The sequence below is a fragment of the Dermochelys coriacea genome, chromosome 1, assembly GCF_009764565.3.
Source record: "Dermochelys coriacea isolate rDerCor1 chromosome 1, rDerCor1.pri.v4, whole genome shotgun sequence".
Taxonomy (NCBI): domain Eukaryota; kingdom Metazoa; phylum Chordata; order Testudines; family Dermochelyidae; genus Dermochelys; species Dermochelys coriacea.
The window spans coordinates 186,245,205-186,267,160 of NC_050068.2; the positions used below are offsets into that span (position 1 = coordinate 186,245,205).

General features: G+C 42.5%; 1 protein-coding gene across 1 annotated transcript in view; it reads right to left on the reverse strand.

Moving 5' to 3' along the window:
* Window positions 1–21,956, reverse strand: part of PTGFRN (prostaglandin F2 receptor inhibitor) — a 108,128-nt gene that overhangs the window by 28,950 nt on the left and 57,222 nt on the right. The window contains exons 5-6 of the mRNA XM_038387060.2: window positions 19,269–19,694; window positions 5,630–6,049 (exon numbers count right to left, since the gene is read on the reverse strand). Coding sequence (XP_038242988.1) covers window positions 5,630–6,049; window positions 19,269–19,694 — 846 coding nt within the window. The remainder of the gene's footprint in view (window positions 1–5,629; window positions 6,050–19,268; window positions 19,695–21,956) is intronic.

A 21,956-nucleotide genomic window follows, 5' to 3' on the forward strand; every position in this document is an offset into this window, starting at 1 on the left:
AGAGAAGGCAAGGGAGAAGTCAGATCTCCAGGTCAGCAGGGGGCACGGTTTTATTTTAATCAGAAGTTGAACAACAAATATTCAGCTCACATTTCAACATTTCTTGGTTTATCTTTGCTCCTTCTAAAACAAGTAATAAAAAACATTGCTATGTAATGAGCTCATACACAGATATAATCCGAAGTTGAAGATTACACCAAGAAGCTTCTTAAATTCCCTTTTGTTTATGACTCTCACCAGCTTTCACCCTTTGCTGGGGTTTCTCTGGAGGCAGCCAGCAGAATGAAGCCAAGCTCGATTCTTCTCTCTCACACATCTTATTTTAGAGAAGCACATTGAAACACACACATCAAAGCACTTCTGTGGAACAGAAAAACTGTACTCAATCTCTGTGTAACCATTCTGTGGGAGAAGCCATTCTAAATACTGTCTGGGGGGGATGATGGCAAAGAATTTAATGCTGTGGGATAAGTCACCTGAATTGCAGGCTGACTGGGTGCCTCTGGGTACAAGAGTAGGAGGCTTTTCACGTCAAGGTCACTGGCTTAACTGCGGCCCAGCTGGAAAGAAAATGAACCTATTACTATCTGATAGCTGTACAATGACCTGTGTGAAATGAATGTTTTAGTCCCAGTCTGAGGCCTAGCAGATAGGGGTCCGCTTCACAAAAACCACACATGCGGTTAAGTGCTAATTAGACCTTTGTTACCCAGCTCAGCAAGGGGATGGAAAGGACTATGAGAAAGTGAACACTCCTCTCTTTTAATGGTGATCCCGTGTGAGTGCAGTGAAAAGATATATTGTGGAATAAGAAGTTAGCACTTCTTAGAGTCTTAGTAATCGCCAGTCTCCAGGGTTGTTGATTTAGCACCTTTCAGTTGCCAAAAATAGACCTTTGTCCTCAAAGGACTTGGAGAATTTCTCCAAGTGGGCTAACAACAGGTCCTTTAGACTAGAGAGAACTGAGGCAGTGGTCTAGCAAGAGGCAGCCTGGGTTTTTCGCTGTATCAAGGAGCAGCTCTAACATCACCTAACATGCATGGTTTATACCCTGAGGTGTAAAGAATTCAACATGTTACAAGTAGTTCTAATTTTTAAGAAGCCTGGTCTGAAGGAGGGCTAAGAAGGATCATGAGCTTTGGGTTGGAGGAGTATGCTCTATGAAAGGGACTACCTTGTGAGGAGTTAAAAGAACTAAACAGATACACAGTTTGGCCAGATTAAGAGAGGACACATGTACACATATTTGAAGAGTGCCAACACTAAGGACGGAGAAGAACTGCTTAGGGTTATGCCAGGAGATGTCACTAGGAGTGGTGGCATGAAATTAAGAAAAGGAGATTTCAGGCTGGATATCAAGAAACATTTGTCAACAGTGAGAACTATTAGACTGCAGAATAATCTCCCAAAGGAAATGACAGTTCTTCCATTTCAGGATACTTTTCAAAGTAGACTAAAAAAGAGCACTGGATAATCACTGGAAATCTTTAAATCAAGACTGGACGTTTTTCTAGAAGACATGCTTTAAATCAATCGCAGCTATTGCACTCGGAGCAGGAATTAAAACAAAACAAGTCCTGTGGCAGGTTATGCAGGAGGTTAAACTAGATGATCACAATGGTCCTTTCTGGCCATAAAAAAAATAAAATAAAAAAAAAAAAAATCTATGAAGCTGTCCACTAGGGAACAATCTCCAATTGACTCAGGTTTTGGGAGTACATAGACTATACCTAGTAGTTCGTTTCCGCTTCTCCCCCACAAACTTCTAATTTATGGGATTCTGAAATATAGATTGTATCACATCTTTCAATTAATGAAATTTCAAGTAGGTTTTTCCCTTTAAGTTTCAGACCACAAATTTACTGTAGTAAATTCATTTTTATGCAGCACTGAGCAAAGAAACAAGGTTTTCTCTGCCTGCAGCCAGCAAGTCGTGCCACCACTGAAAAGAATCTGGAGGGAGACATTTTCCCATAGATATTCATGGAAAAACTTTTCATAACAATGCCACATTTCAAGATTATTACTGGTGGAGTTTGTGTGTGCAGTCTCCAGCTCGTATATAAAAAAATCTTACAGGCCTCCTGTAGTTCACATTTCACAAGGTGTAAGTGCAATAAAAAGAAAGCTTTTCTTGAAACACAGCCAAGCTCAGACAAAACAGATCTGGGAGGAAGCCAGGTTAGAGGAAAGGACTTCCAATCCAACAAGTCCCCCAGCTCCAAACAGAAATCAATAAAGACACAGAAGGATAGTCCTACAACCACTAAAAGCTTTCATGTAACACTCATTAAGGACTTCCTTTGCTGAGAGAGTTTCTCCGTTTTCTTATTTATTCCCCTTCCCCAACCCCCAAAGCGTGGACTCAGGATACGGTCATAGTTTGAGCTTGTCAAATTGGAGAAGAATGGAACACTACATTTGTTAATTGTTTAGATAAATAATCTGATTGTAAAACTACCAGCAGCTGTTAAAATGCCTTGCTGGTCAGCAGTGACAGTTCTAAATTATCAGGAATTCCAGATGGTGAGGCAGCACTATTACCGAGCAGAAGATGGAAGCATCATTCAGAACGAGTCAGAGTTCACCCCCATCAGGCCTCCACTCAGTTCAGGATTTACTGCAAAGAGGCACTTTCTAGCTTTTTCAATCCTCCGTGGACTTCTTCCAACCTATGTCAAGGACCTCATCTCCCTACTCCCCAGCCATTGGCTTTTGTTCCCTTCACACAGTCTTCATGAGTGCCTTCCCCTCTGCAGAGCCTGCCATGTGGAATAGCCTACCTTACCTTTCTGCCTCTTGACTTAGACCTTGATCAAGTCACACTCTGTGAATAGGCGCTGGAATTAGGGATGCTGCCGCACTCCCTGGCGTGAAGTGGTTTCCATTATATATAGTGTTTACAGTTTGGTTCAGTGGCTCTCTGCACCCCCACTATACAAATTGTTCCAGTACCCCTGACTCTGTGCCCATTTTCTCATCAGTAAAACAGGGATACCACCTCCTGTCTGACATGGAGGAGATACAAGGGTAAATTAATTTGCATAAGCACTTTTACTGTTATTGGGCACCTTCTGTCTGAGGCCGATGAGATATCTTCAAATCTTAGTTGAAACATTTTTCCTCAAAACTATGCTTTTTAATTTCTCCCTACCTTTGCTATTCATCTGTGTAACTATTACTTCAATCCATGCTGTATCCTGAATTTAAGTTGTATTTTAATCCATCTTTCACGTAAGCAAACCATAGATATTCATTCTCCCTAGAAAGCTAGGTGTGTTGTATCTGCCTGTAATCATTCCTCTAAATTTCACTCGCCTGTCTGAATTCAAGAACAGAACAAAAAGGCACAGGGGATAGGAATGGGGCTAGAGGAAGGGAGGTGTGGTATGCACTCTCATGCGTGCCCCTGTTCCTAATGATAAGCAGGAAGTCTTTTTGGTTTGGCATGTTTGCCGACGTCCCTTCTAATTGAGCTTGACAAGTTCCTTTTTCTCCAGAGATGCTTCAGTCTGGCAACACCAGCATTTCCCATCCAAACTGTATTAAGACAGTTCAAGAACAGGTCCCAAATAAATAACCTGCAGACAAATAGGATTTTAAAATGTCTGCTAATCATTCAGTCAAAGTGAAGCAGCAGGTCGAGATGCAAGAGAGCTTTTAGAAAAGCTACTATTCGGGGGGACTGGGAAGGCCAGTGCAGAACCAGATTAGACTGAAATTTGTTCATGTGCCATGAAACTTGAATTACGAATGTGAAAATTTTAAATCAGCCTTTGCTAGTTGCCAGATTTATTTTGGGAAATAGCTTTTTCTTCTCTTGGAAGGACTGAAAAGGGAAATAAGATTCTCTTTTGGCCAGGAAAGATGGCAATGCAACAAACAGACCCATCCCTTACAAGCTCATAGGTTTTCCTCCATACTGTGGAGATTAATGGAGTGCCTTTTTTGTTAAACTGTTTAGCATGAATACAAAGTGACACCATATGAATACATTCAAAACAGTCGTATTAGTGACCCCCCTTCTCGGGGGGAGAGAGAGGCTCTGGGTAGGGAAAAAAGGCTCACCTTTTCAGGTTTCTCATATTACTCTTTGTACACTGGCAACACAAGCATTCAGGTAACACGCATCCTGTTGAAGAAATAAGCCACTAACCGTGGTACTCTGAATGGGACCAGAGCATGGGTAATGTCTGCTTTTAGAATGATTGTTTTATGATTAGAAGCAAAAAGAGAAGAGGGAGTGAAGAGTAATGCTTAGTAGTGCTAGTTTCTGAGCCCTGCACAGTTGCAATGGAGGACATCATTTTAGAATGACTGCTTAACGCTTAGCCTGTGGCCCTTGCCATAAGATGTTTCAGATTTAGATACCAGCTGGTTGAGGATCATTTCATTACTGTTTGGACAACTGGAAATTAACAGATCCTAGTTTGTGTAAATGTCTGTCCTCTCATCAAACCCAGAATCCCTCTTTCCCCAAAGCTTCAGATACTGTGCACATAATGTGACTCTGGGCTATGTGTGGGGCCACAGAGAAGGAGTGAGATGGTGCAAGAGGAAGAAACACATGGGGAACAGGAATAGAGATAAAAACGAAGTTGCTACCTGCATTGATACATAAAAAAAAAAAAAAAAAAAAAAAAAAAAAAAAGAGTCAATTTTCCCACAGAGCCGTTAACTTTGATGGAAATGCTCTTGGGGAATTTGAAATATGTAAATCACTAAAAATCCAGTAAATTGCCAGTTAAGCCAACATCAACATCCAGAGCAGCCTCAGCTCTTGCATAACTCCTCAAAACCCTCCCAGACGGTTCAGCACGATAAAAATGCAACAATGCAACATATAACAAATCAGAAACCCACCTATTTGATGCCTCAGTCACACTCAAGTACACACAGACATCATATCCATGTACAGACAACATCCATGGAAATAGCTTAATCTAGCAGCTAAGGTTGTGAGTTTGAGTGCAATTCTGAGGAACAGATGCATGCACTGCAGTTGTGTATTTGCTGAAATTCAAAATACCAAGTCACACTTTGGAGTCAAAGTATGCTTGGGTTTTAAGATGTTTGGGCAGAGGCTGCTGCAATGTAAAAGTTGGCTTAACTGGCAATTTCCTGGATTTTTTTGCAATTATATTGATAGGAAATGCACTTGGGCAATTTTACTCCGAACTAATTAAGTTTGCTTTAGAACAGAAATAGGATTCTCCATGGCTTTTTAGCGTTAAAGCTCTCCCAAAGCAATCGTTATATACCAGCAATATAGTGACTGAACTGGCAAGCGTAGTAGCCATTCTTCACTCAGAGATAGGTCATGCCATGAGAGACTTTCAAGCCTGTATTAGCGAAGTAAGGAATGTGGGCCAGGACTCCAAGGTCAGACCCAGTTCATTTAAAGTATTCCAAGATATAACTAGGCACAATGAACAGCAGAGAAGTGCCAGGGGAGTGGAGATACGCAACATTCTAGCAACCATACTCATCTCAGCGTTTAGATGCTCTCAGATTGAGCTAAAGAATAGCAGCAATGACCCCAGAGATTAGGGATGTTGGCACAAGCACCATGCAGCACTCAGCTCCAGCCCAAAAGCACATACACGTACACATTGAATTCTGTACTGACCTGAGGTTTGGAAATCTATCTGGATGGGATTGGATAAGCCATTCACTGCCTCTCGCCACATGCCACTGCCACCTGGGGACCAGGCGGTCACCACGCAGCGATACAGACCAGCATCAGACATCTGTGTTTGGTACATCCTATAGCGGAACTCGTTCTCCTGAACCTTCTCCAGGACCACACCATCCACTCGGGCCTGGTCTGTCCAGTCTTCCAGTCTTACCACCGAATCCTGGTTCAAGGAGATTATGCGAGTGGTTCCATTAGGGTTTGACTGATCAGTCAGTGGCTTTTCTGCTGTAATGAGAACAGAGTAACGCGGTGTCTTGATGTTTTGGGAAGACACCTTGCATGTCATCTCAAAGGTGTGTCCTGCCATAAAGAACGGCTTCAGTTTCACAGCCTCCACTGTTAGTGTATAATCTGAAAGAGGGAAGGAAATCAGAAGCAATAAATAGCAGTCTGCATTTATGTAGCACCTTACAACCCAGCAGATTTTCAAAATGCTTCACGAACAAATAGACACAGTCCTAGAACACTTTACCTATTGCTGGTGTAGTGTGCAGCTTGCTATTTAACAGCCTACACTGTTACATAAACTGCTTAGGATAGGACGTGAACAACATTATTCCTGATAGACACTGCAGAGAAACTGGGATAGGTGGAACTTAATTACTCAAGTCAGATGTGGCCAGAACATCAAGAATAGTATCCCTACATTTGAATAAATCCCTAAAGGGATCAGGGCCTCAGTTTTACGTTGCTATAGGAAGTGCCATTTCAGATCAAAGTGCTAAGGCATTGGTTCAGCACCAGCAACTCAAAATGAAAATTACAGCCTTTTGGATCAATACCAATTCCTGCAGCACTATGGGTTTGCCTTGAAGATCCATTCAAGTAGTGTCCTACCCTTGCAAGATCAGCTGGGATCAGAGAATAAGGAGGGTTGGTTACAAAAACAAAAAAGTCCCCCCACACACTTCTACATATAGGAAAAAAAACCCAGGATATATCTTCCTCCACCTCTGGACTTCTCACCTGTACTCTACTTATTTGTCTAAATCAGTCATAACTAATATTGGAATGTTAGAAGTTGCATATTTGACATAATTAACTACAATAAAAAAGAGCAGAGGACTTGCCCTACATTTCCCTGCTCCTTCCCAATCTGTGGGAGCCTGAATCCTAAATATCCTTTATTGACAGGAGTTTGTAAAGTTCTGCATGTAGGAGGGGAGAAGAGCTCGCAGACACGGAAAGTTTGAGCTTAAGAGCAAAGAATCAAAAAAGTTATAGGCAAAAAACAAAAATAAAAACCAACAAAAAACAAAGACCAGAGGTAGATAAAGGTAGCGGAGTTGCAAACTTAAGTATATTGTTCACTACTGGGAAAGATCACACACTTGAGAAGAATCCTACTTATTGGGGCACTTAAGACACCAAATGCCATAATATCTATGTCCTGGTCTGCACACAGAAATTGCACTGGTTTCACTGAAGTCAATTTTAAAAAGTCAGTTAGTTAAATAGCTGTACAGATGCATCAATTTACAACTCTCAGTTTAGCTTCCACCAGTACATTTTACAAACAAGGTGAAATTTCCACATTTAGATAAGAACTTTGTACTAGTTACATTTCATAGAACAAAAGAAGTTATATGAAGGCCTTGTGCCCAATCTATGAGACAAAGAGCAACTAGGGCTCCAATTCATATCCTTCCATAAGGAATACAGGGTTCTCTTAACTTCCAACAGTGTCCTAGGTTGGCGGAAGTGGGTGGGAAAAGATGACCCCCAATATCATCTTTCCAGCTCTGATTGCTGGGATTGATCCTCCATCTATCTCATGAGCTATGGCTCCTTCCAGTGGAGAGAGTACAACATACCCACCCACACATTATAAATTGAAAAAGCCTCTGGATTGGCATTGCCCGTCGTCTCCTCTAAACAAAGCAAGATAGATCCCTAAAGCATAACCCCCTGAGCCATTTGGGAGATCATATTAACATGGTCTGCGCGAGCATGCTTTCTGTCTAACCTTTGCCTGCACCACACAATGCCAGTATATTTAACTTGTCAGTCAACCCACACGAGTCAAGGTATCTATCGGTTATTATGGCAAAAAACACAGAAGTGCAAACAGTAGACTGGAGTCAGCTCAGCGTTCAGTACTGGTTTTGCTACAGTGAATTTTCTTCCAGTAATGAAAATGATTGCATATTAAATACAAACCCAGCCACGCTGTGAAAGGCAAAACTTTACAGGGCAACAGGGAAATAAGCTAGAGTAAGACTGCAACACATACCCCCCAAATTGAAATAAATACTTCTGCCTTCCCCAGGAGAGCAACAAGATACTAGTCATGATTACGTTTTGCAGTGTTTTGCCTTTAAGCAGCAGTTTGCCCAATGAGTAAACAGTGCACAAAATGAGAAACTGGGTATGACAACTTTAAAATCAGCACTGTACAAAGTAGATCACTATGCAATGCTACATAAAGCATCAGCAGGAACAGAAAAGGAATATGGTATTAGCAGTGGTCTCAGTGAGCATGGAATTAGATATTCCATACAACAAAATTTGAGAATATTAGGATTGCAGTTAGGTGCTCAAAAGTCAGGAGATGCCAAAATTGTGGTTGCATGCACAACCAAGTCTCTGCCCCCTTATGCACGCACATTAAAATACAACCTAATTATACAATCACATTCTATTTTTCTCTACCATCATTTCTACAAACTTTGATACACTATGTTATTTATATTGTTGTAGTACCTAGCAGCCTTGAATATGCCATTGTGCTAGGCATTGAACAAACATAGTAAAAGACAGTCCCTGCCCCAAAGAGTTTATAAGCTAAAGACAATATATAACTGCTTAACAGAATTTGACTTCTTTATACTTACATTAACTTTGTTGTCATAATGGTCCAATACAGCTGATCATCCTCAACTCCCATTGAAGTCAATGTGTTCAATCCTACTTGAATTGAAGTCAACAGGAGTTTGGTCACTGACTTCAATGGGAGCAGGATGAAGCCCAGTGAGAGTTGAAAGCACTTGGACCCCTAGCAAGAAGTGTTCAGCAACTTATAGTATCATGCCTCATTAGTATCTCAAAGGAGCACATGCAGAGTTGCAGTAAGTGCCTTTTGTTATTTTTTTTGCAGTGTCATTTAAGTAGAAATGCATCTACTTCGTAGTTTTCATGGGATTTGTCAAGCTATTTTTATCTTAATAAACTTAAAATACTACTAGTTTCTCGAAATACAGGATTTGCAGTGAAACAATGAATTTACAATGCTTTTATTTATGTGTCACTGATTTGAACTTTGATATTCCTAATTAGAAGAGTACAGGTTTGAAAGCTGAATGTTTTCATAAACTGACATTTTAACGTCATCATTTCCAGTTGTAAAATATTTTAATCACATTAAGCAGTAACAGTTTAACAAACAGTCAGAGGGAATATAATGAAATCCAACGGACAGTAATGTAGTTATTAAAATTGTTACCAGTGCAACTGGAATCTGAATGCCTATAGTAGGCAGCAGTGGGCATGCCACAGTTTAAGTTGGAACTGAGTTTCCACTGTAAGACCAATTTTGGCAGGTTAAGTCTGAAATGGGTAGAATTATTCTATCAAATTTAAGTAAATCAGACAAGGGTTGATACATTAGGAGTTGAGGATGAATTAGAATCATTAACTATTTCATCACTCTGTAGCCAGAAAATAGAAAGAAGAGAAAACCTAGTTTGCTGGACTCGCCTAGTTAAGATCTAGTGACCAGGAAACAAGTAATAATGGTAGGTAGCATATCAACTCTGATGTGCTAGTGCTCAGCAGAAGCTCAACAGACCAAGCCTGAAAGCAGCAAGAGTCAGGCTGGGGGAAAGAGCAGGATAAGGGTTCGCCCACTTCCTGGCTCTCCTGCAAGTAAGAAGGCAAGCAAGATTGAGGATGGGGACTGTCCCTTAGGTAGGTTGTCGCCCAGGCTCTCCGTTTGCCCAGTCCCCTCCTATAAGGCAGTGATACTCACACTGTGGCTCGCAAGACACAAGTGGCTCTTTAATGTGTCTCATGGCACACTTTGCAGCACATATTAAAACAATGTGTGATTTAATTAATAACCAGTTTAAGTTATTAACCAATCAGGATGCTTTTACCACTGAGGTCTGAGCATCACTACTATAAGGTCTACTGAGGGGGCTTTGGGAGATCTGAGGAGGAAGGGGAAGCAGCACAGAAGGGGACTATCACCTCCCTGCTACTGCCTGGGCCTCATGCAGGGAGCCTGAATGATCTCTTTCCTTGCCTCCCTTCCTGCCCCAGCCCTCACCTTGTCCTCCTGGTCCCAGTTCTGCTTCCCCCACCCTGGCACAGGGTCCAGAGAACAGAGAGGGGACAGCAGGGAAGAGGTTCTTCATTCCCTGGACCACAATCTTCACCCTAAAAACCCTTACTGAGCCCATCCAATGAGCCTATTTAGGCTCCTCAACCACAATGTGCTTCCTGGGGATTGTCATGTGAGGAGAACAACAGAGAAATGGGAGACAGCCCACCGATTCTGTGGAGGATTAGAAGGCACCATGGAGGATGAAGAAGAAGTTCTTCACATGACCTGCTCCAGAGAAACCAGACAACAGCAAGAGGCAAGGTAGGGGGAAGTTCTTCCACTGGATTCTGATCACCTTGGAGTCTCCTGCAATCTCCATACATCTCCCTTTCCTGCAGACCTTAGGACAGCCCCAGGCCAGTGGACTGTAGGAAGTTGACAGGACTGTGGCTCCCCCTCTAGGCTCTTTAGGAGTGGGGCCCCGATCCTTAGGGCCTACAGGGGGTTCATAGAAATGGGACTCCTTTTGGCAGGCCACAGGTTTATAGCATCAGGACTCCTTTCCAAAGGATGGTGCATAAGGACTGTGGTTAGCAGATGATTTATGATCAGTTACTGATGGTTTCACATACGCTGGCAATGACCTCTTTTTAAGGACTGCTTGATCAGAGCTCCTCTCTTGTAAAGATTCTAGGAATTACAGAGACAGGGCTCCTGTCTAACAGAACTTGAGGCCTAGAAAATAGAAACTAGCATTCCAAATATCTTTTTACTGAAGATGTGGTGGCCGGTACGTATCAGGATTTTGACTGACTGCATAGATCAAGAACAGGTGTTACAAAACCACAGAGTCAAGGCTGTCCCAGTGGATTTGCAACTATTCTGTATTTGCAGGTTAATTTAAGTTACAGGGTTGAGGGTTTTTTGGCTTTCAAAACAGTTCATTTCCAGAAATTATGCATTCAACTGAATTTTTTCAATTAAGAAGTCAGTTAAGAGTGCTGGTGATAACTCACAGCTTGATTTATGGACCAACTGTCCAACTCTTGCTCATGAACATCTTGCCTGAAAGGTTATTTTTAAGTAGTTTTCCATCAATAAATACAAGCATAATAAAGTCTGCGGTCCATGTATGTAATAAACAGAGGAAAAGCACCTTCGTCCATTTCCATCTTGATGTATAGCTTTACCCAAGCATTTATGTACTCAAAACCACATGTTCTGAAAACGGCTTTAATAAATGTAAGGTATCTTTAGATACGTTATATAAAGTGTACTTAATTTAATTAAGTATATGCTATATGTCCCCATTTTAACTCCTAGCTCTTGAGAGAGGAGCTGAGCACATTTCTGAATTTAAAATGACTCGTTCATTATGTAGTGAAAAGCATAATAGATAAACCTAATAATTTCAATGTCTACAGTACAGAGCATTTTGAAATAAGCCTGTTCCTACCGCAGTATTACAGCTAACTTATTAGCACCTCCTGAGGACTGGTTACAGTAATGGAATGTTCTGTTCATTTGAGGTTCTTTACATCATTGCCATAGTACCTGAATGCCTCCACCCCTGCCCCCCAACCTCCCCATTCGGAGTTTTGGCATTTGGTGGCCAAATGGGACAGAATTAAGATTGGTTTCAGAGTAGCAGTCGTGTTAGTCTGTATTCGCAAAAAGAAAAGGAGTACTTATGGCACCTTAGAGACTAACAAATTTATTTGAGCATAAGCTTTCGTGAGCCACAGCTCACTTCATCGGATGCAACCGATGAATTAAGATTGTGATTGATGTTTTAAGTGGCTGTGGCTAACTCTAGAATTATATTTTTAATTCTGAATTTCTTATTTGTTTAACACTAACATTCTTGAAAGTTTATACATATTTGAAATATTTTTGCCTTCCACCTTACCTATTGCGAGGGAGGAAGGGACTTGGCTGGAAATTTTTGCTATCTTATATTTACTCTGAAATAGGAGCGGCGTATTGCTTCTTGTTCCCAATTTTCATGGCCAACCTGGCATAGCTGGCATACACCAAAGAGAACAGAGTATTACAAGATGGCCCAAATGGGTCTGTAATGTTTATAGAAAAAAGTGGTTTCATGTTTTATATTTCATTTGAGAAATACTATCACTTGTGATCATGTAATTAGGGGACTATCATGATGTATACACACAAGGTGGTTGTGTTACTGTTGCATGTGGACACCACTCAGCTCAGTATCTCCTTTTCACTGCCCCCAAATGGTGCTCTCTTGACTTTCCCAATGCCTGTCTGAGACTAGGGCCTGAATCAGAGATAACTGGCTGTGGCTCAGTCCAGATAAGACAGGAGTGATGCTGACTGGATGAGGGAAGCAGTCAGATGGCAGAGGCAATATTGGTTCTCATGAGAGAAGGGATACATCTGCTTTTTATTAATGTTCACAGTCTGCTGATCCTACTGAACCTTGAGTTACTTCTGGAATTCCAGGAAAAAGTAGTATCTGAGCATGTTCTTATCCATCTGCACTTTATAAACACATTGCTACAGCTATCCACACCTTTCTCCCCTTCATATTAGATTACTGGAGCAAGCTATTCTTGGGGCTATACTACTTAGTGTTTCATGCATGGAGCATATTACACTTGTGCTTCACAAACTGTGCTAGCTTTCAAGTAGTTTTTGGATACAATTCAAGATTTTAGGTTTAAACTACAAAGCCTAGTATGTTTTGGGTCCCAGCTGTTTTATAAATGCTTCATGCTGGGAACTGAAATCAGCTGAAAGACTCAAGTTGACAATCCACAGTTTATATCTTGAGGGTTTACTGTGGAAAAGCATTTTCAGCAAAAGGCCTTACTCCGATTCACTTCTCCGACTCATCTGATGGAGCTGGAGTAGGCTGACAGTCAGGACATGCTGCAAATCCCACATCTTCAATCAAGCTTTTGCACACATGGGATAGAGTGGGAGGAATTGATTTTCAAGGATGGGTGGGAAGCTTTTTGTTTTGCTTTTGGAGAGTCTGATGTGTCAATTCTAGGACCTAATACACAGAGGGATTTTTCATAAACATGCCTAAGATGCCAGTAGGTACAATATACATTTGTAATATAAATCAGAGGGCCATGGTGATTTAACATGCAACCCCACTTCGTCTATGAACAATCCCCTTCATGAGAATATCTGAGCCTCCTAGAACAAGACCACTGTAAAACCAGTTCTTACAATGATGTTCTGATCCCAGAAGTGACAAGGAAAGGTGTCACACATATAAAGGAAGGGTAACCACCTCTCTGTATACAGTGCTATAAAATCCCTCCTGGCCAGAGGCAAAACCCTTTCACCTGTAAAGGGTTAAGAAGCGAGGATAACTTCGCTGGCACCTGACCCAAAATGACCAATGAGGGGACAAGTTACTTTCAAAGCTGGAGGGGGCAGGGGAAACAAAGGGTGTCTGTCTGTCTGTGTGATGCTTTTGCTGGGAACAGAGCAGGAATGCAGGTCAGAACTCCTGTAAAGAGTTAGTAAGCAATCTATTCATTTCGTTAGATTCTGTTTTGTTTAAATGGCTGATCAAATAAGTTGTGCTGAATGGAATCTATATTCCTGTTTGTGTGTCTTTTTGTAACTTAAGGTTTTGCCTAGAGGGGATTCTCTATGTTTTGAATCTGATTACCCTGCAAGGTATTTACCATCCTGATTTTACAGAGGCGATTCTTTTACTTTTTCTTTAATTAAAATTCTTCTTTGATTGATTTTTCATTGTTCTTAAGATCAAAGGGTTTGGGTCTGTGTTCACCTGTAAAAATTGGTGAGGATTCTTATCCAGCCTTCCCCAGGAAAGGGTGTGTAGGGCTTGGGGGAAGATGTCTCTAAGTGGGCTCTTTCCCTGTTCTTTGTTTAAAACGTTTGGCGGTGGCAGCATACAGTTCAACAAGAAGGCAAAGTTTGTACCTTGGGGAAGTTTTTAACCTAAGCTAGTAAGAATAAGCTGAGGGGGTCTTTCATGCAGGTCCCCATATCTGTACCCTAGAGTTCAGAGTGGGGAAGGAACCTTGACAAAAGGGTAGAGAACAACCTCTCCAATTGGAATGACCCAGTCATCTCCAGGACTCCAAGAGAGTCATTTCTCCTCCCAGGAAATGTCCTATTTAGATTTCACATTAAGGTAGCACTGTTCTGTTCTATAGGGCACCCCGGTCTGCCTTTATCTGCATCCCACTTCATAGCCTTTGGTACCTTGCTGCTGTAGGCGGGGGCATGAAGCCAGTATTCTCAATCTAGCCAAGTTTTTCCACCTTCTGATTCATCCAAACCTAAGGATCAAAAGGGGACTGCTTCAGAAGAAAGAGGAAAAGAAAGCACAGCAAGGATTACCAGGAAACATACATGTGCTTAGACCAGTGGTGGGCAACCTGCCACCCATCAGGGTAATCTGCTGGCAGACCGCAAGACAATATTTACATTGACCATTCACAGGCACGGTCGCCCACAGCTCCCAGTGGTAGCGGTTTGCCGTTCCTGCCCAATGGGAGCTGTGGGAAGCAGCAGCCAGCACGTCTGCCAGCGGATTACTCTGACGGACCGCAGGTTGCCAACCACTGGCTTAGACAGTTATTGCTGAACAGGAGTGAGGAAAGGTCACATAAGGGAAAAAAGAGTGGGCATTTCTGCATCTCTAATATACAACATCAATATTTTGGCACTAATTTATGCAACTAACTGTACCCCACACACTACCGTAGCTGGGATCATCCATGTAGCTATCTGGATTTAGGCTAAAATAAGGCTCAGATTGCCCTATTCTAACTGCCAGAAGCTGGATCACTGAAAAACTGCCCTGTTCTGTTCATTCCCTCTGAAGCATCTGGCCCTGGCCACTGTCAGAAGACAGGATACTGGGCTGGATGGACCATTGGTTTGACCCAGCATGGCCGTTCTTATGTCTTTAGTGATCAAAACAGAAAGCTCTCCCCAAAACCACACTCCATCAGTTGCTACTGGGGAAAGAACAGGGGGCCCTCTTGATGTGATCTGTGAAATCCGGCTTTTCTTTCTCATTGCACACAGCACACAAGCTACAGAGCAGCACCACCATCAACATTTCCCTATGGACAGGCCAGCCAGTGGTAGTTGTGCAGATTACAGAAAAATCCAAGATTTGATACTTAGAAAGAGAATGCTTCAGAAGTTAAGTAAAGAATGAAATGGGAAAAACATTTCTTCACATTTCCTAATACTAAGCAACAGTGCAATGTTATAACCTTTAAAGAAAGGCTGGCCAGAAAGGTTAAAAAAAGAGGAGCTTTCCTCAAGCAATGTAACCTATATCCTTCTAGGATATGCATCTCCTCCCATCTGCAGTAGTCCCACAAAGTCATCTTCGGAGACAGACTCCTGGAACCTCCAATTAATAAAAAGGGTCAAAAATGCAACAGAAATCCACCCGATATCTACATATACAAAAGGGCACAATTTTGGCAGCAGTAAAAAAACAAAACAGATAAGATCCCGGAAGGAAACCACAAGAATACACCCCCAGCTTACCGTCAGTCTGGGTGTTACTCCAAATAGACCAAGGCCAAAGACAAAAGAAATCCTGGCCAAATTATTCCTTTTGGTCTTGCAGTACTTCCTGACTTGTGTGACTGGCTGTTTCAATGATATAAGTTACAGTATTCCTCTGTTGCTCCTACTATTTAATGTTCACTTTTTCAAGGCCTTAGCAATCAGTACAGAATATACTTCTGGGTAATGACTGAAGACAAGTTTTCAAAGAAAATCACCAATTCAAAACGTGGCCATGACAAATCACTGAAAAAAGAGATGGTTAAAACGGAGGGAGAGTTTAGAAACAAATGGGGGGAAAAATGCACTTTTCCACCAAGTCCCACCCTGACAAAACAGAAAAGAGGGAAATTGTGGCTAGAACAGATGTTCTGACAGGATTGGCATTTAATACAGTTACCTTAAGTACCACTACCTCAATATCTGCACTATCCCCTTCTAGGTAGTGCTGCAAACACCAAGGTACTCTTATTTAAGGCAAATTGGAAGTTTTAGAGTAAGGGAAATCACCATACAAGCATCTCCAATGCACAGTCTCCAAGTGAAGAGCATCAACTCTTAATTCTCATGAATCTGTCCTACACTAGCAACTGTCAAGAAGAGTTGTGAAAAAGGGTCACAATTTCTTTTCACTTCTATTTTCAGTTATTTCTGAAGCACAAGAATCATGCAGCTTCTGCGCACAATGTAAACCAGGGTAATCGCTACATGGGAACTTCAGGCCAAGCGAAAGTAAACTAACTTTAGGCCAAATATTTAGATATTGTATAAGAAATGGAGGGTTTTACAAAGCCTGATAGCGTTTGAAAAATGTGTGGACGTCTAAAGAACAATATAATTGAAAGGAGAAGTTTTCTCTTATACGAACATTCCCAGACAGTGCTGCAAACCCAAATGCAACAGCATTGGATCAGGCATGAGACCCAAATCAGCATGGAATCTCTATGCAAGCAGACAACTTAGTTTTATATGCAAGCATCAGTGATGAAAGTAGTAAATCAGACTGTCAGATTTCTTTGGTATTAAATAACCTCAGGTACCATTAGTAGCACCGTTTTTTTTTGTTTTTGTTTTTCGTTTTTTGGTTTTTTGTTTTTTGTTATTTTTTACACAAAAGTTATGTTCGGTGTTGAAATAAAAAAAAACAAAAGTGAAGTGAAGTTAGATCTAGCCAAAATGCCTTCAGAACAAACAGAAGAACTTTACACAGACTACGTCAGAAACCAGTCATGACATATCTTAACGACTAGCTGTATTTGCAAAGCTGAGCAAGCAGAAAAGCCTTTAAGCTATATCGGTCTCCTGAGAATGAACAAAATAGATTAACAATCTCACATTAATGGACAAACAAGACAGTTACCGCATAATACAAACCAAAAGACAACTCCTCAATCTCTACATGTGGCTTTTACATTTCAAGCAAGAAACTGAACACCTATGTATCCCAACAGATCAATGAATGCAGTATAAAGTCTTCCCTCCTTTCTGTAAAGCATGGTTGGACACTGGCCTTGCCCAATCTGTGGTTTCTCTCAAATTCTCTCAATGTTGCACTAGTACCAGTGTAGCATTACTAACCGTGAGAGAATCTCAGAAAAATCTCAGTGTAGGCACAAGCTGTATTTAGAACAGGCCAACTTTTGGCTTCGAAGGGGACATGCAAAAGTTTCTCTCCTTAGACAAGCACACAGGAAGCGGGCTGCCTTCTTTTTATTAGGCTTGGGAGCAGTCAGGAACTCAAAATCACCAAAGATTCTTGTTAAACCAATCATCATAAGGAACAGAAAAGACTGCGGCAGCTTAACTCTTTCATGGCTGCTGGTGACAATGTTGGTGCACCCCAGGTCCTGAAGCTTTGGGGTAGGGAGGAGGGGAGAACCTTGCCACTTGCAAAACTGCCTGGGTGGGGGAGAAGGATAAGAAGGTTTTAGTCAAATTGCTGAAAAATAAGTGGGGATGGAGTAAGTCAGTGCTAATATGTTCACACCAAATTTCTCATCACATTGGTGGTTTTTTTTGGGGGGAGGGGGGAGGTTGCCTTTCATGTCAGCAAGTGCTCCACTCCTTTCCAGTAAATGTCTTTTTCAGAAAACCCTCTGGCACTTGGGCTACAATATTTATACTTGCACATCAGTGAATATTGTGAAACTAGCAGAAATTTTGGAAGAATACCAGAAACAGGAATATTTACACCTGTCACAATTTTTTCCACAGAAATTAACTTGGGCAAAGACATCTCATAGCTCCACGTTGCCCCAGCTGAACGGAAGACTGTTATACATGGCACACATACACACTGCATGTTGTGGCATACAGCAACATCCCTTGTATCACAAAAGCAGGTTCTCTTCATCAGATGTTTTCATTAACATGGTGCTTGGTATTTCTGTTTGCACGTACTTGTGATCAGAGTGAGTGCCAGCCATATTAGTGATTGGACTGACTGCCATGTGTGGTCTTTCCTATGAATGAGATCACATCCCTGCTTGAGAAGCAAGCTTCAGAGAAACATAGTAACTCATTTGATCTTGCAGGGATTAAACCTCTCCATTCCCAGGCCAAGTTACAAATTGTGCTTTGAATGTTATGCATGATTCTTACAGATCTTCTCTTTGCTGGCGCTGAATCACTGTAGGGATTCCCTTTGGTCCCTCTCTAGTCTGAGGCTGTGACCTGAGCAGTTTTACACTTGTCCAAACTAGCTGGGTTTTATACCTGGCTTTGTCAACCAAAGGTGGAGGGGATCAGACTGTTTAAACAAATATATTTTGGAAGATGCACACATTAAACGAAGAGAAAGTTTATAAAGCCTTTTGCCTAAATGCTATGTTCTAGCCTAATCCCCCACTCAGTGACCCTACATCTAAATTGGAACACTGTTGTTAAACTCTGTTTTAAAAACATATTTTGGAGCAACCCAAAAGTACCCATCTAGACAGAGTCAGCCTGAATCCATTTTAAACTGGTTTTTAGAATTGGTTGAGGTAATTTTTTTCAGCCCCTGCGAAGATGGGGTGATGAATGGTCGAAGTCTTGCCCATCCATAGTTACCCTCTTTCCAGCAAACCAGCTCTAAACAGGATTTCAGCACTGTATGGCTCTCACACTTGGCCATTAATTTTTCAAAAGCCAGTTCCTTGCATATCTGCAAGTTTCTCTGTGGTGCCTTCTTAAAGCCAGCACCTACAGGTAAAGGATGGGAGGGAGAAGACTACAGCTTCTGGGTTGTAAGCTTGTCCAGGCATGGACTGTCTTCATTTTGGGCCTTATAAAAAGTATCAAGCACAGGTTACCTGCTTAACAGTAAAGACATTACAGAGGCAGAGAGACAGTCCCAGTTGTTGGCAACGAGATGCGTCCTGGAAAAATCCTTACATGGGAGATAGAGATCCTGACCGCTTGTGCTTTGTGTACCATGATGTTTTTCTTAATAGAAGGCACAATAAACCTCAGTGCCCTGGCCTGATTCCAGTTCTGAAAGTTACATTCTGCCTCCCTAAATTCCCACTGCAGTTGATGGATACACTGTTATTCTTCACTTCCTTTCCAAAACATTGCATGATATTGTTAGTACATTAAGTAGTTGCTCCCTTTCTCTTCAGAAGGGGCTCCAATTCTGTAGTGGGTTAAACAAATCCTATCTTCCAAAGCCCACTGGAATGCTTCTCGCTGATAGGTTCTATATAAGAGAAAGCTATGAAATCAGCAGCTACCAGCAGAAGAGATTTAAACCAATAAGTGTGAAGTACCTACCTTGGGTAGCCCAGAAAACACTGACCAGCGTGGATGTCACATCCTTGCTCTTTACCCAGCTGTTGTTGTGGTGCCTGCTCCAGGCAGAGACGACACAGTAATAATCCCCTCTATCTGCTTCAGAGGTCCATTGGATTCGTAAAATGAAAGTATCCACGGCCTGTTTAGAGAAAATTATTTCCCCATTCTGGGTCCTCTGTCTGCTCTTATCCCCAACCAGCAACGTCCAGTCTGCATCCATAGTGGCAAGAAGTTCATCCGTCACAACAGCATCATTGCGCAGGCGCATTCTGTAATACCAAGAGACGGTAAAACGTATGTTTGCTTCTGTGTTCTGCGCATTCATGATCCTGCACTCCAATTCTGTGGGGTCATCTGAAAATTTAGGCGTTTTAGAAGCATTCAGAACTATCTGGTAGTCCAGCTCTGCAAGGGAATTGGGAAAGTGGGAAGAAAGTCAAGAGAACATGTTAAAAGTAGCAAGTAAAAAGCAAACACCGAGGTAACAGCGAAAACCAAGTGCAGTCCTGACATCTGGAGCTATCAAACACGACACACAAAAAACATGTGGGCTAAATATAGATTTGTAAAATCAAGGGACTGGGAACTTGGACTCTGGCTCTGCCATAGATTTGTGAGACCATCAGCAAGTCCCAGAGGTCAAAATTTTCATAAGTGGCCTTTTATTTTAGGCATCTAACTTACTCGTTGAGCTTGATTTTCAGCTCTCATGGACTTTAGCAGGAGTTGCCAGAGTCCAGTACTTCAGAAAATCAGGTCCAAAGCCTCTCAAGGTGACGTGGCCTCTGAGAAATAATGTTTCCTTCCCTGGCCTGTTCTCCAACATCCAAGTGTGCAGGTTTCAGTCTCAGATTTTAAATCACCTTTTGTGTTTCCTCAGAGAGTTCAGGATGAATGTACGACTTGGGACTCTTCATTCTCAAGTTGCAAACTGATCAGTTGAGACTCTAGTAAATGACACCCCATCTCCTCTCCCTCTCCAGGATAAAAAGGCCATCCCCAGACATCACCCCTTCCCACTTACTGTCCCACACCCCACAGATCCCCAATACCAACTCCTGCCTCTGCCCTGGACAGTGCCAACACCTTGTCAAGGTTAACTCCAGCAAACATCCTAGAATGTTTAGCTGGTTAACATGACAACCAAGGATGCACGAACCAAAAGCAATTTTGAGTTTGAATTGTGAAGTGGTATGACCTGTATGGAGCTGGAATCTCTCAAGGTTCGTAGTTTAAGAGCTGAGCAGCTGAATCGAAGGTTGGAATAGCTGGTTGTCCTGACCCAGGAAAGGATGAGACAAGGGTGCATGACTTTATTCTCGACTAGATAACAGAGACAGCAGACTACAGGCTTGTGAACTGAGATACTATGGTAAGAATCTCTCAACACTGAATTTTAGTTATGGAAATAAGTGCTTTTCTACCAATGATAAGATTTATTTTTCCTGAATTACTTTTTTTTTTATGTTACTTGAAAAAAAACTTCCTACAGTTTTCTGACTAAATAGCCCAACATTTTGTTTTTGTTTTCAACAAATTTATTCTTTATTCCTTTATCTTGTGGTTGATGTATTAATCTCAGAAACAGTAATTGTCTATAATTGGGACACAGAAGGAAATGCAAGTCTAAAATGTAGCCATCTCTGAAACATGGCACTAGAACAGGGGCGGGCAAACTTTTTGGCCTGAGGGCCACATCAGGTTTTGAAAATTGTATGGAGGGCCGGTTTGGGGAGGCTGTGCCTCCCCAAACAGCCAAGCGTGGTCCGGCCTCCACCCCCATCCTCCCCACCACCGCTTCTCATCCCTGACGGAACCCCCGCCGACTCCTGCCCCATCCAAGCCCCCCATTCCCTGACGGCCCACCTCCCCAGGATCCTTGCCCCATCCACCCCCCTGCTCCCTGACCACCCCAGGAACCCCCACACCTAACTGCCCCCTGCCACCCCTTCAACCCCTCCTCTCCTTCCTGACTACCCCCCCAGGACTCCTACCCCTGACTGCACCCTGCCGCCCCATCCAACCATTCTCCCTTCCTGACTGCCCCCATTCTACCCCGCTGTTTCCCACCCTCTGACCACCCCGCCCCCTGTCCATCTTCCCCCCACACACTCCCTGCCTCCTTACCGTGCTACCTGGAGCGCCGGTGGCTGGCGGAGCTACAGCCACGCCGCCCGGCTGGAGCCAGCCATGCACTGCGCAGCACAGAGCACTGAGTCAGACTGGGCTCTGCAGCTGCACTGCCCAAGCAGCTCGCAGCCTCCCCGCCCAGAGCATTGTGCCAGCAGCACAGTGAGCAGAGGCTGCGGGGGAGAAGGGGAACAGCAAGGGAGGGGCCGGGGGTGAGCCTCCTGGGACAGGAGCTCAGGGGCTGGGCAGGACGGTCCAATGGGCTCGATGTGGCCCGCGGGCTATAGTTTGCCCACCTCTGCACTAGAACATGTTAGTGGAAACACTAGGAGATAAGCCCTAGTGCCTTTTCACTCAGGGTGCATTTGATAGTACAATTCCATTTAATCTGGCTACATCTACACTGGAAATTTTAAGGGAATCTCCCGTAGTTGCTATCACTAGTGCAGTTTCATCAGTGCTAGTAACCATGGGAGCACTGGTGTAGACTAGACATCAGTTGTTTTAATCATTGGTTTTTATAGGATTAGATAAGGG